The 15,212-nt window shown below is 31.2% G+C and overlaps 2 protein-coding genes across 4 annotated transcripts; both read left to right on the forward strand.

The window, feature by feature from the left end:
• Positions 1–133: 133 nt before the first annotated feature.
• Positions 134–5,215, forward strand: LOC123694252 (protein lifeguard 1). Of its 3 annotated transcripts, none has more exons than XM_045639639.1 (6): positions 134–196; positions 504–599; positions 1,988–2,094; positions 2,769–2,928; positions 3,398–3,527; positions 3,901–5,215. In XM_045639639.1, exons 1-6 carry the CDS (start codon positions 188–190, stop codon positions 4,128–4,130), a joined length of 732 nt encoding a protein of 243 aa, XP_045495595.1. In that variant the 5' UTR covers positions 134–187; the 3' UTR covers positions 4,131–5,215. The 3 variants fall into 3 exon arrangements, with proteins under 3 accessions (XP_045495595.1, XP_045495596.1, XP_045495597.1); XM_045639640.1 differs by lacking the exon at positions 134–196 and adding an exon at positions 225–340; XM_045639641.1 differs by lacking the exon at positions 134–196 and adding an exon at positions 310–336.
• A 2,202-nt stretch (positions 5,216–7,417) lies between these two features.
• Positions 7,418–14,388, forward strand: LOC123694597. Its single transcript, XM_045640069.1, has 9 exons — positions 7,418–7,577; positions 8,389–8,502; positions 11,169–11,288; positions 11,568–11,716; positions 12,475–12,636; positions 12,826–12,932; positions 13,161–13,272; positions 13,793–13,943; positions 14,127–14,388. The coding sequence occupies exons 1-9, from the start codon at positions 7,419–7,421 to the stop codon at positions 14,325–14,327; spliced, it is 1,275 nt and encodes a 424-aa protein (XP_045496025.1). The 5' UTR covers position 7,418; the 3' UTR covers positions 14,328–14,388.
• The last annotated feature ends 824 nt before the right edge of the window (positions 14,389–15,212 follow it).

Genomic DNA, 15,212 nt, shown 5'->3' on the forward strand with positions numbered 1-15,212 from the left:
CTTAAAACGGAGCTATATTTAATTTTTTACATACTTTACCTTATCATTTCCACGAATTTCCAATAAACTGCGAAAAGAACGCAGGTAAGGTTGGCCGTTGGTATCGTTTCTTTTATCGAAGAAACGAAAACCTTATCACCAGCCTATCAGTATCATAACGATAAACTGGCACAACAGTCGCGTCTACATGGCCCAGGTAATATATGTATTTTAATTATAAAAGTGTCCATATTATTCACGGAAACTCTTCACTTCATGTGATATATAGATAATACATTTTACCTGTAGTTAACAATCAGTTTTCGTAATAATCGGTTGTGTTTCAGTGCTCTAGAAGTAGGTATGTGACATAGATATTGATAAACTTTAAAAATTGAAATAACAATATGCACTTATGATTTCATAGTTTATCATTAGTCGAGGAAACTATTTTTTATGTTGTATTCTTCAATAAAAATAAAGGAAGTAATACTGTTATTGCAAACGTATTTTTACCGTTTCAGCAAGTTGTCTACATGGATCCATCAAGGTTCGAAGATGGCGGCATGGAGCAATTCGACTTTAGCGAGCAATCAATACGAAAGGCATTCATACGAAAGGTACCTAACTACACTACTTAGGTATATACTATATTATTTATACAAATGACACCGGTATAACTGTAAAATATAAATAATGCTAATATAATAGATATAGTAATAGTTCAAAGTCTAAACTATCTGTGATTAAAATTACATTTAAATAAGTTTAGCCGTTTTACGGGATTCTATACCTACAATACAAAAATACGAATGTTGAACTAACATTTCATTCAAAACATTCTTGAGGAAAAATAATATAAAGTATCTACTTACCTAGGTAATAAAACCTAACGTACTATTCATAAAATCTGTGTCTGTACTCTGTAACTATGCAGATACCTTCTAATAATCCATCTAGGTAAGAATAATTAATGTTATTGTTTCTAATATTTATGAAACACATACATATTATTATTATGTGCATATAAGTGATATACTTTGAACTAAAGAATGTAGGTATTTGTTGCTGTAGGTACTCTACACGATTCAAATGTAGAGAAAAATCGTTTCATAAAATCGCTCCGTTGCGATGTGAAAGAAACTTGTAAAAGAAGAAAGTACTTGTAATGTATACGGTATACGAAAGTAGGTATTTTTCGAACATATTTTTTTATCTTTACATTATACGCAAAAATCTAGATTAAAATACAACTATGCGCGCCTAAATATGTATACTTATATGAAATATGAGTCATAACTTTATCTTCAAAATAATATGCATTATGTTTGGTTGGTTCTAGGAAATTTAGTACATATGTATTTACCTGTGCAAGTTATCATGTATTTCGAGTATGCAAATATGGGGTATTACCAGATGTTGTATTATTAACATTTCAAAAAACAAAATGATGAGATTACCATATAAAAATTAAACAAAAACTGCAATCATTTTTTTTTATAGATTTTTATATTTTAGAAGTTCATGGCCTTTATCATGGCCGTTCATGCCAAAATCTTTTTTCCGGATACATACCTAATATTATATCATTATATCGAATCTCCTTCATAATATCAAAAAGTATTAAGTATTTCAAACTATATTTAATAAAATATATAAAATGGCATAACAATTTTCCATGAAAACCCAAATTCCTCAGTGAATTTGAAGACTACAATGTAAAATATATAAATAAAAGTTTAATCTAATATCAACATGTCTTTTTTAACACGCTTTTATTAGCTTCAACTGTATGTATGTAAGCAACTGCAGTGTATTACTAGTGGTCCGCCCCGGCTTCGCTCGTGGTACATATTTCGCAATAAAAGGTAGCCTATGTCGGGTATCAAAATATCTCCATACCAAATTTCATGCCAATTGGTCCAGTAGTTTAGGCGTGATTGAGTAACAGACAGACAGACAGAGTTACTTTCGCATTTATAATATTAAGTATGGATTATTTCCACAGGTATACTCCATACTTATGTGTCAACTGCTGGTTACAATGGGATTCATTGCTCTATTCGTTTTCCACGAGCCAACAAAAGTGTTCGTGAGAAGCAATCCTTATCTATTGTAAGTACATATTGTTTGTGAATATACTAGCTTTTATCCCGCGGCTTTGCTCATTTGCAATTTATTAAATGAAATACGTTTATTATGGATACATAAAAAGATACAAATAAAATGAAACAAGTAACTTAAATGTAACTTAAATATAGAATGTAGGCCACAATAGGCCTGCCACTCAGTGCAATACACTGATTTTCAGTGGTTGCCTTTACGATATCAAATGACAGCTTATCAAATTCAAATTGATGTTGACCTTTTGCATATAACATCATAGATACAAAGTCAGATAATGTTTTTTATTGTAAAAACTAAAAATTATAGCGAAAAAAAATGTATTTAGCTCTATATTTTAGTCTCTATTTCTTTGCCATATATTTTAACAGACAGACATCATTACCTATCTAAGTATGTATTTCCAATAATAAGTACTGCATGTATGCAAATTTATTTCTTAGAATTACGAATCCCTTCAGTACAACTTGAAACAGCCTATTACGTAGAGACTTGAAAATTAAAATAGGCCTCTGATTATATTTTCATTTAATTTACTGTTAAAATCAAACCATCCTAAATATAATATACATACTTATATTAAACAATTGTTCAGTTATATACTTATACCGAATATTATACTAATCTAAGATACTAATATATAATTATTTTTTAATAAATTTCAGTTGGATAGCGCTAGTAGTGACGTTTGTTTGCATTATAGCCATGGCGTGCTGTGAAAACGTGCGAAGGACAACACCGATGAATTTTATCTTCTTATTCATTTTCACACTGGCCCAGAGTTTCCTATTGGGCGTCGCTTCTAGCACGTATGAAGCTACCGAGGTATGTGTTAAATGCACTAAATGGAACTAATAAAATTCATCACCTTCCTAACATAAACTAACAATATTAAAGTATTGAAAAAATAAATAAGTGAGTTTGTCTATCCGTATATCCGCAATGCTGAAAAAATATGCATACACATGCAGTCGAAAAACATAAAATAACACAACAAGAAATCCAGCTGAAAATGTTGCAGCATAGTGTTATCTTGTGTTCCCGAATATCTAGGTTCGTAAATATTATTATATAAACAGTACTAACACATTATGTAAACATTTATGCATTTTAACCGATTTTAAAAGCGATTTAATCATTACAATTATGTATATTACCTACTCATCTCAACATTTCACACAATAGAATCACGTCAAATTACATATCGGATATATACTTACTCGGTGTAATTAAGTGTGATTAAATTGCTTTAAACATTTGCATGTCTTCTGTATAAACTTTCAATAATTTTCAGGTATTCATAGCTGTGGGCATAACAGCTGCAGTATGTCTGGGACTTACGTTATTTGCTTTCCAAACGAAATGGGACTTTACCATGATGGGCGGAGCGCTCGTTGCCGCGTCTATGGTACTTCTTATGTTTGGTACGTACGTACTTTAAAAATAACAAGCTTAATATATTATATTATGAAATGCTTTTCACATAAGGTTTTTAAAATTAAACTAAGTGAGAATGACGTTAGTTGTTACAATTAACATTTGATTTATTATGTTTTACTACTTGATCTAGTTATAAAACCCGAATTGGTTGCAAAGCAAAAATTCAACATCTAAATTGAATCAAAATCGAAAATTAAATCCAAATCAAATCAATTTCGATGGTAAGGGTTTTGATAAATAATTATTAGTTACATAAATTATGATCAATATTTACGAAATGACTCAATCTTTAATGATAGAATACGTACCGGGATATTGAAACTGCGTGCTATTATTTAACTAAAATTCCTATTACAGGTTTGATAACAATTTTCATCCCTCGCAACGACATAGTTCGCCTAGTGTACGCGTCCTTGGGAGTACTACTCTTCTCTATGTATCTAGTCTATGATACACAGCTAATGATGGGCGGGAAACACAAGTACAGCATCTCACCAGAGGAATATATTTTCGCAGCTCTCAATCTTTACTTGGATATTGTGAACATATTCTTGTATATTTTAACTATTATGGGGGCATCGAAATAGTGATTAGTTATTGTTTTTTATTATTTACTCGTATAAGTAGATAAAAATCAAGATAGAAAATGGTTGTAAAAAAATATACCGGCTGAATTAAGAACCTCCTCCTTTTTTTGAAGTCGGTTAAAAAGACAGGCTTTTTTCATTCTAAACGGAAAAAATGTAGCTTTAATCCGCTTTGGTTGTACTCAGTACTTACTTACCAAAATGTCTTTGATCATCTTATCTTTGAATTATGAAACACGAATGATTCATTGTTATGAAGAATCTTATCGAGTTTATGATCACTTGTCTTTTAATCCAAATAAATAGTTATCTAGACATATTGATGTGTTAAATTAAGTATGAGTTACTTACTTGAAATGATAAATAAATAAATTACAAAATGTCATACTAATTTATAAAATAAATACTACAAATGTGTTCTTCTTAATATTGTATTAGATTCTATATTAGATATCTAGTATGTAAATAGCACACAAAGAAATGTTACTTACCACAGCTCTAATGTAATGAAAATATCATAGCAAATAAGTATACAAACCAAAGTTCTTTGATATGTGCGTAATGATAGGGTAATTTGTTATCTAATTTTACATAAATGGGGTTCGTTACAACGCTGCAATTTACGTATGCTTCTTGCTGAATTGCTCTCTACTATATATGAATTTATGAGGGTATGTGCGAAAACCGAGAGCAAAATTTCATCCCCCAATTTTTTTTTAAAACGTATCAATATTGCATCCAAATCGGTGCTGCCGTTTATCCTAACATAATAAACAGAGAGATAGATTTTTGCATTTATAATTATTACTGAGAGAATTTTTTGATTGTGTTACGGAGCATTTTGCATCAAACGATACACAGACACAGAGCTAGAGGTAGAGCAAGAGCATTCTTTCGTTATCTTATAATCTTTTAGTGCAAACGAAAACTCGTATTCAGTGTTGTTCAGTATTAGAAGTTAGAACGTTGCATTGCATTATATTCACGCAATAAGAACAACGAAAGAATGCTCTACGCCTGTTTACACTAAAAGAATTTCACATAGCAGGGTTAGAATGAGCATTCGCTCGTTTGATTTAAATGCACCGGCATACACACAGTGATACACACAGTGATCCAGACAACTAATTACTAATTAATGATGTTTTACAAATTGTTGATTGTATTGTCAGTATTGTGTAAATTCGTAAATTGTACAAATGTCAATACCTATTTAAAAATATAGTTTACATAAATACTTAAGATAATTTTAGTGTGTAAGTATGTTACTTGAATTTTTATTGAAATAAATATCTTTAAATCATTTTTTTTTTATTCTCCTACCTAACAACTACTAATTACATGCCTACAAGATATTGTGATAATTAGGTATTGATGTAATAAATGTCGAATCTCTACAATCAATAATCTTGATAAAGATCAAATTATATAACACCTTGTGTACATATATCATACTGTTGTACATGTGCAAGTAAATTATATTTAAACCTAGTACATAATTCTATTCTGATATATACAGGGTGTAAAAGAAGTAGTGAATCTGTCGACTGTCATACGGAACCCTTGGTGTGCGAGTCCGATTTGCACTTCGCCAGTTTTATTTTACCAATATTATTTTAATAGTCATTTTCATAATTAATAATAATTAACTAGTACTTAAGTACCTATAATCAGATAATATAAAATTCCCTGTTTAACACTATTTAAAACTGCTGCTCTTATGACGGATACAAAACATAAGTATTTTAAATAAGGGAATTCACGGAATATTCTCGAATCTTTGAAATTTTATGGAAAATAAATATTCAAAGGTAAGTTAAAACTTTAGTTCGGTCCGGTCTTAATTCATGTACTTAAATTGCTTTACTTATTTCATAATTCATGGTCTAAATTTAAACAGTTTTTTTTTAAATACAATTTTTTTATCCAGTAATCAAATCTGGGAATTCAACTAAGTTCTAAAAGCTATATTGTAGAATAATCTAGAAGCCCTTTTTTTTTTTTTTTTTTTTTTCTTTTTTTTTTTTTTTTTTTTTTTTTAAGTGGGGAAATCTTGCATAGATACCCACGGCGTCCGGGGAAAGGGCCGCGGGTTATGTCGGATTCCTACCGACCAAAACCCCACTGTGTTCCGTCAAGCCACATAAACGACGGGGCCACGGGTATAGGTAGAATTCTTCCGTGACAATCTAGAAGCCCTACAATTCCACTATCCGTGTTTATTCAATGTTATCGTCTACTAAGTAAATTAGTATTTACTTTCATGCGAATAACTAAAATAGCACGCTTATCGCACCTGAATTCATATGAAATTATGATTATTAGGAATAAATTATTGATATTATTTTTACGTCATTTCTATAGTATTTTTAACCAATAGGAACACTTTGGAAGTAATTTCTTACAAATAAATTATGAATTAAACTTATCTAATACCTAAGTCATGTTTTCTATCTACATAAAATAATATTGACAAATCACATAAAAGTTATACCCAAGGTGAAATACACTCACAAAAACATTTGTTTGATATAAAGAAATAAAAGGGAGATATTACGGTCTATTTTAAATTTTACCTGACGAGTAAAGCCGCAGGATCATAACGTATAACATATCAGAAATATAAATGAATAGTCTTTAGCACCATTTCACAGTCTTAGTATAGGTATGAGTTTGTTTATTTAACTTGAACGATAAGCAGTTATAATAAAAAATTCAATTGTTATTATTACACACCAAATTGTCAATAGCTTTATCATACAGAGTCGGAGTTTATCAAAAAAGTCTTACAAAATATTCTATTTAGGGCCCCAAAATGTATGTATTCTGCTCAATGTTTTGTGTAACATGCCTATTGCTATAGGCGTAAATACATAATGTATGTTAACAATTTTTAGTAAAGTATAAAATTAATCTTATTGTATTGAATTAGCTTACAAAACACTGACGAAATACTGATAATATATTTTTGTTACTGTATAGTATTATCAAAAATATATTATCAGTATTTCGTTATTTGACCATAATATTTTTATTTGTTCCATCATCATCAGAAAATGTGTCCTACCTTTAAAAGGCCCCATAGAATGGTTTAATCGAGCTGACCAAGTGCGGGTTGGTATATTCCACATATTGATATTGACAATGATTTCAATTTATTCACAGGTGTGTTATAATGTTGAAGACACAAAGGCACTAAATGGGGCCTTATAATACTTAAATCCGACCCTGCCGATACTGTATCGCTATCTCTAATTAATGAAACCGCAGTGTCGTCTAGTCTTCAACATGGCTTTCTTGATAGCGATCGCTATTTTTATTATAATTTTAATATATTATATTCTGTATAAAGAGGATTCTAAACCCATATTTGGGGTGTATTTAGTGCCGGGAAAGTGGTACTATTTGAAACATGCTGTGTTTTCGTGTTTGTACTATTTTAGAAAAGTAAGTTTGTTTTTTATTATTTTCGAGTGATTTTAAATTCGTGAAAAATTGCGGTGTCATTTTTAAACTGTATGGCACTAAGTAAGTACCTACTTATATTTTTTTCGGGGATGTATTTTCTTGTTGAATCGAAAAATTAAAAATAATAATAATAGCAAAAAATTGTGAAGATGTTTGCTGATATTTCACGAAAAAATTTGGTATTAAGTTAAATGATTGCCCGGCAAAGGCATGGAAAATTTGAAATTTATAGAAATGTCTTATATAGGCTTTTCACGAAAATCGTGATGAAGCGGGCTTAGTGACATTGTAGAATGTAGATGATAATATGATTTGACTTAAAAGATTATGTTTTGAGTCATTAAACCAACATTAAACCGATCATGTGAAGAAGTATTCAAAGTAAATAATTAGATAATTTACTATGTCATTAAGGGTTAGGTACTTATAAAAATATTTCATATGAATTAAATCGAATTGAATACATAGCTAAGACTAATATTATTTTTATAAGATTTATATTTTTGAATCACCTTTTAACTCATAAATAATATCTTGTGATAACTGTTAAATATTTCTTACTTTAATTTAAATAAATTACTTCCATAATTAATTAACAATTAATTTTTGATAGATTTTTAAGTGAAGATTTACTTGTTTTCTTGAGATATCTAACAGATAGAGGTATCTGGTAAGTAAAGTACTTATGATTTATCACGAGCTCTATTGAAAAAATGTAAATAACTTAGAATCTCACATATTTTAAATATTTTCTATGAATATAATACATATAGAATTTTATCTTTTACAGTATGCCAATAAATACAAGGCAGCAGGTCGTGATGGCAGGGCGGGGCAGGGCGTCAAAGCTATAGCAAATCCAGCTGAAATGGACCGAGCGCAACCTCTAAGTGACCACGCCAAGGTAAAACAAAATAAATAATATTTACACTGTAATTATATTATTTTTAATTGATTGATTCATTTATTTATATTGACGAGTAGGTAGGCACTGTCATTCGTAGCTATATATTGAGGGTAGAGCCGAAAGTTCTAATAGCGCCCTTTGGTCAAGCACTTCATTGAATTTTCATTTAACTAAGCAATTAACAGGTAATTTTTACCATATCTAACCTGCTTAGTGATTTCAATTTCATGACCTTTTTTATGAATTAATATGTAGTATCTAACAGGAACATTAATTATAAACAAAATGTACCATGTTTAATAGTGTCTACGTCGATGTAACCTTTTAGTTTTTGCATGTTGGGGCCCCTTACGATCTGCGGCCTAGAGACTCTATAGCTCTACCATAGAATAACTACAAGGCAACTACGGAGTTTCTAGTCGGTTCTTTTCCGTAAAACTGCTTTCCGTATCCGAATCCGAATGTAATGACGATTCAAAAATGCTTCTAGAAAAAAGTCTAGTTGAATAGATAAATGTTTGAGTTTGAAACCGACAAAGCACCCCTTTCATTGCACTAACTAAGTACTTACTACCTATCGAATATCTTTATTGGATATCTTTATTTACTATCCAATAAGAATAACACAAACAAAGTGATCTTGTGTTGTAACCACATCATGTATGTACCTAAAACCACAATGTTCTTCTTGCGGTCGATTGACATAATATTTTTAATTTTATACTGTTTATTGTTATAGTAATAACAAGATTAACTAATTATGGAGTGTAGCTTATATAGAGACAATTCTTGAATAATATGATTGGATTGGATTGATTGACTAGTAGGTACTAGATTGTTACTGAAGACGCCTTTTCTTTTGTGAAGAAGATGCATTTCACATTAATTCTTGCAGATTTTTTACGTCTGTGCGCTTGTCTCCAATGTATAAATTAAAAAAAGAACCTATAGGTAGTCATATCATATCGTTATACTAATCACTTTACCTATAAGGTACTTAATAAATACGTATTTATTTGTTGTTGCTACATTTACACATTATATTTTTTATTATTTTAATTATGCTAGCACCCCTTCTACTCCCTATTCTTGATTACGCTGATGCATGTTTTCCTGATTTATCAGTAGAGCTAACTGATAAACTTGAGCGACTCCAAAATTTTTGTATTAGGTTTATTTTCGGCCTTCGAAAATACGATCACGTTTCTATCTACAGAAAAAAGCTCAAGTGGCTCCCCATCCGTTTTCGCCGGAATCTCCATTTGTTGCAATTACTGTTCCGTATCTTTTTTGATCCTTCTGCTCCTATTTATCTTAAAAACAATTTTTCCTTCCTGCACAATGAAAACTATTCTCTTCGCTCGGCTGATAGACTCACCTTGAGTGTTCCTGTTCGACGTACTCACTTCCTCGCTAAATCGTTTGTTGCCACTGCTGTCAATCTTTGGAATTCTTTACCACTGCCTATTAGACAAGCTAAAAATATATCTTCATTTAAAAACCTTTTGCGACGACATTTTCTCACCTCTGCTTTCAACTCGGCACATTAACTATGTATTTTCATATTATTATCTATACACAGATATGTATATGTATGTATTTATAGTATTTTATACTTGTTTTGCTAGTTGCTAGTTGCAACTAAAAAAATAGTCATGGACACAGCACTACTGCCCTGCCTCACTTATGGGTGCCCAACATGGACCTTCGACCACAAAACTAGATATAAAATCCAGACTTCCCAAAGAAGAATGGAAAGAAGCTGCCTAGGCATCAGACTTAAAGATAGAATAAGGAACACCGACATTCGGAAAAAAACAAAAGTACGTGATGCCTTAGGTTTTTCACTGAAGGGTAAATGGAAGTGGGCGGGTCACTTGGCTCGTTACAAAGACAACAGATGGACCCTCAGGTCAGTGAAATGGTCGGGGCCAAGAGGCACCAGGACAAGGGGTCGACCAAGGGCCCGATGGGCTGACGAAATAGTAGCAGTCGCTGGCGGAAATTGGCTAAACTTAGCCCAAGACAGGGACAAGTGGCATTCTTTGGGGGAGGCTTTTACCCGTACGGGGTCCATATAGAAACCTACCTAGTACTTAAATTAACTTTATTTAACTGTATTATCTTGATTGGTATCTAAACTGTTCTAATACTGTACTTAAATTGTAACTGAAACTGTAACTATATCTTATGGACAAAATAAAGCTTTATTTATTTTTATTTATTTTATTTATACTTGTTTTATGTAGTATGTATGTATTTAATTATATGTATCATGTATATAAATTATAGTTATTTATGTATATGCGTAAATTGTATATATTATTATTAAAAATATAATTGTGTATATTCGAGTGTAGTATATTTATTTATATGTAACAGTATCAATAATTATATAATATCTACCTGTATATCTATAATTATTATTATTTATTTATTTATCTTGTTCTTTTTGTTCCTTGGCTTTTTTTCTTCTTCCTACCATCGAAATTTCAGTAGCTTGTTACCTTTTGCCCAGGTTGCCTGGAAGAGATCACTTCTAAGTGATAAGGCCGCCTAATAAACTGTACTGTTCTTTGTTTTGTATAAATTAGTAATAAGTTTCCCATGTTTGGTGTATTGGTTAGTAATAAATAAAAAAAATAAATAAATATTTTTTGCAGGCATTCGACGCAGTATTCTTTATCTCATCAAAAAAAGATGAGTCCGACAAAGGCATCTATGTTGTTATGGGGTGCGAACGTCGACCTATGGGCATGTGTAACGGCTTATTTTATATTGGGGTAAGTTAAAAGTTTCAGCAATACATAAAAAAATAACACCAAGTAGGTACTTACTGGGATTCGGAAGGAATATTCGATCATTAAAACGATAAAAAAACAATATTAGAATGGCAGAAAACATTTATTTCCATACTCACACACATACAAACATACACAACGAACATAAAATAGAAAACGATAGAAAAAATATCTAAAAATAAAAATACTTAGTTAACTAAAGGCTGATGCTTGCTGCTTTTTCTGTACTACAAAAATAATACGAAAAATATTATATTTCAGTTGCCTGAAAAAGGTCTGCTCTGTAGTAAGAAGATTCCCGACACGGTCCTGTTTGGGGCAGAAATTGGTGAATTTGGTGCTGAAGGTATTCAAATAATTCCAGTAGAGCCGATGAAGAAATGGACATTGTCCTACAAAGGGCAGATGTGGTATGTTAATTTCATTTATATTCTTTCTTCACTTACAGAAAAAGTAAAAATTGCATCTTGTTTATAAAATATAGTTTAAAAATTATCAGAGAATAATTTTTTAAATTAATGATACAAAAGCATATTATACAGGGTGTCCCACTGTTGGTATACTAAGCTCAAAGTTTTGCATACGCTGAGTACGTAAAAAATACTTATAAAATTCCAGACGCAGTTTTTTTCAAATAGATGAATTCTTTAAACTCTATGTGTACATCCATAACAAGCAACCCACCCAGCTTTGCTACCAGCATGTGACCTATCGTTTAAGATTATGTTTTCATAGACAAAATGTTCACATTAGCGAAGCGGTATATGCCGGCTGCGCGAAGCTAGAGAAGAAAACATGGATTTTCAGGAAAAATTTAGCAAACAATTTTTCATGTTATTTTGTTGTTTAAGTATTTTTTACGTGATCAGTGTATACAAAACTACAAGTTCATTCGCGCTTAGTATACCAATAGTGGGACACCCTGTATAAATAATATAATATGTAAATAATTTCTATTTCATGGAAACTGTAATATTTTATTATATTAAAGTAAAAGATATACTTAATAAATATAATAGGTACCTATAGATGGATATTTTATTACATGGACCTTGGACAAACACGTCTAATTAATAAGCAAACAATTTTTATGGATATAATATTATGTATTATGCACATATTGTACAGGTATTTAATCATTTTACACATTTTCCTTTTTTCACTCTAGGTACCAAAACGACCCGGAAAAGGTGGTAGACGTGGAATTCACAGGCGAATGGTCAGCCACCAGCAATTACTTCGACTACGACACCGACCTACATCCGCCAGCTGTCATCAAATCGATAGCTAGAGAGAAGTGGAGCAAGGAGTACTTCCAAGGCCTGAAAACGTGAGTTGAAATAATACCTCTATATTATACAGATAGTTTATTATATTAGATACTAGCTTTCCACTCGCGGTCCGCACACCCCGTCTAGTTGATTGTTTGATTTTATATTAGGTACATTATTACATAGGTATTTAATAGAAACTTGATAGTAAATAAAATATTATATTATCTAATTAATTACTAATCCAGGGCACATCAATCACACTACGAACAATTTGGAACACTGAAGTGCAAATTCAGCATCGAAAATGAAAACTTTGAATTGACTCTACCATCCTTCCGGGATCACAGCTTTGGTAAGTTTTAAATATAGAATTTCAATTTGTATCCGTTTATAAAAAATCATATTCTTTAAAGTAATTTTGATCGTGAGGAAGAAACCAATGACCATTCCATTAAATCAGCCAGTGTTCGAAAATAATTCGAAACATATCGACACACGTATTTAAAATTGTTTTTTTTTTAAATAAACTTATATATATTACTTATTCTACTTCTAAACAAGTTAATAATATAATTCCCAGGACACACCCGCGACTGGTCGCTAATGCACAGATACGCTTTCCACCACATTTTCCTACAAAACGGCGTCAGTCTCAGCGTGGGCGTGATCTGTCAACCCTGCACTGCGTCCAGGTACTTTCTGGTTTATATTGTACCTTCTTAAAAAATGTTTATACATATTATAAATTAGAACCGTTTGAACTTTGAAGTAGCCTATTAAAGATTAGTTATAGGATCTACTGTGTTATTTATTTCATTAAAATTCGAATAAATTTGAAAAAAGAAAATAAATCGTACCTATTCATAATCACATCTAAACACATCTATGAGTGTTTCCTCTGATTGTTGGGTTGCCTGGTAGAGATCGCTACCTAGCGATAAGGCCACCCTTTGCTGTTTCTGTTAATCTTGTCTTTGCTTTATGTATTTATGTATTTTCAAAGCAATTTTCATTCATTCACTTTTTTTCACTTTTTCACATCTTCACATTTTCCACGGTAAAAGTGAAACTTTTTTTCACACTATAAAAAAAATTATCGTATTTGTACGATAATTATCGTACGTATTGTGCGTCACGCGACATGCGCTACACAGACCAAAAAGTTTGAGGCGATGTAATAAAAGTTTCACTTTAAAAACTAAATATTTTCAGATTCGAAGCCGGTGTAGTATCCTTACCAAACGGAGAAGTGCATGCGATTGAATGGGTAGACTTGCAACTGTATCAACACGGAGAAAATGGCATCGCACCGAAGGATTATGCTTTTACTTGCAAGGCGGGAGAAAATGAGTATACCGTTCAGGTGAAAATACAGATTATTAATCTTTATTCTTTTTTTTTTCATGTAGCACTGGACTACGCTTTCGCTACGCGTTAGGTGGGAGTATAATATTGAGTATAATGTTGTGGTGAATTTTAACGTTCTAAACGGTCGATTTGCAATAAATATCTAAATACTTAATCATATTTCATCCATAATTAACAGGTACTAGTAGAATACGAATCAGTCCACTACGTATCCGAAGAATGGGAAGCTCGAATGGTAGAAAGATTCTGCAAGTTTATTGTAAACGGAACTCCAGGCCGTGGTGTATCCGAATTCCACTATAGATACAAAGATGGCCGCCCAGAAACTGCCGCCAAAAATGATCCGGAGTGGTATAGGAAAATGTGCCATAAGATTTGAAATAAAAGATTGATTTTTCATTGTTACTGATGTACCGAATGTAATAAATGTTTTTGATAAATCGTTGTTTTTGTTTATCGTTCTTTTGATACTGAAATAAAAAATTTCACTTGAATAGGTATATAAAAAAGAAACTAATTTAATTTAGAATTTGAGGAATCAGGTATACCTAACCTAAATAAATAAAGTTTACTTTTGTACTTTTGAAGAAGTTTTATATGAATGAATGAATGAATGAATACTTTATTTGCACCAGTAACAAAATAATAACAAAAAACACAAACAATAGAAAAAAAGTACAAAAAGGCGGCCTTATCGCTAATACAGCGATCTCTTCCAGGCAACCTTAGGTCAAGGATCATGAGAATTAGGTACGTAATATATTGATTTATAAATAAAATCCGAAGAATGAAACAAAAATTGGGTAGTCGTTACGAATTTCCGTAGAAGATCGTAATTTGTAGTTAGATCAAGCTTCAAATACTTACATATTCATAAAACTCAGATGACAAAAAAAATAAAAATAAAGAAATATAGTCTAACTACATTACTTATAAAACCTGTATTTTAATGGAATTCTATGAAGATACAAATCAATTAGGTATTTTGTCAAGTTTTAAAATATTTTCAAACATTTATTTGATCTTTTAATGCTTTTACTATGCACATAATTAAGAAATCTCTATTTAGCCTCATTAACAATGTATTCCTGTATTGTAACCTTGAATCGAGGGGTCAGTTGTCCTTTCGCTGCTCAATTATATCACTAATCGAATTGACTGACTGCGCAATGCGAATGAGATAATTGCGCACGCGCATCCCATAAGCAATATTGGGTGATGTTATTGACAGGCTTTTGTTTATAATAAATACGGAAGAAATAAG

Source organism: Colias croceus, chromosome 9, assembly GCF_905220415.1.
Source record: "Colias croceus chromosome 9, ilColCroc2.1".
Taxonomy (NCBI): domain Eukaryota; kingdom Metazoa; phylum Arthropoda; class Insecta; order Lepidoptera; family Pieridae; genus Colias; species Colias croceus.

Coding starts and splice junctions, on each gene's coding strand:
- LOC123694252 (XM_045639639.1), top strand. Junction 2,929..3,397: donor GCACGTATGAAGCTACCGAG/GTATGTGTTAAA, acceptor AATAATTTTCAG/GTATTCATAGCTGTGGGCAT. Junction 3,528..3,900: donor TATGGTACTTCTTATGTTTG/GTACGTACGTAC, acceptor TTCCTATTACAG/GTTTGATAACAATTTTCATC.
- LOC123694597 (XM_045640069.1), top strand. CDS start 7,419: ATGGCTTTCTTGATAGCGATCGCTATTTTTATTATAATTTTAATATAT. Junction 12,637..12,825: donor TACTTCCAAGGCCTGAAAAC/GTGAGTTGAAAT, acceptor TTACTAATCCAG/GGCACATCAATCACACTACG. Junction 13,273..13,792: donor CAACCCTGCACTGCGTCCAG/GTACTTTCTGGT, acceptor AAATATTTTCAG/ATTCGAAGCCGGTGTAGTAT.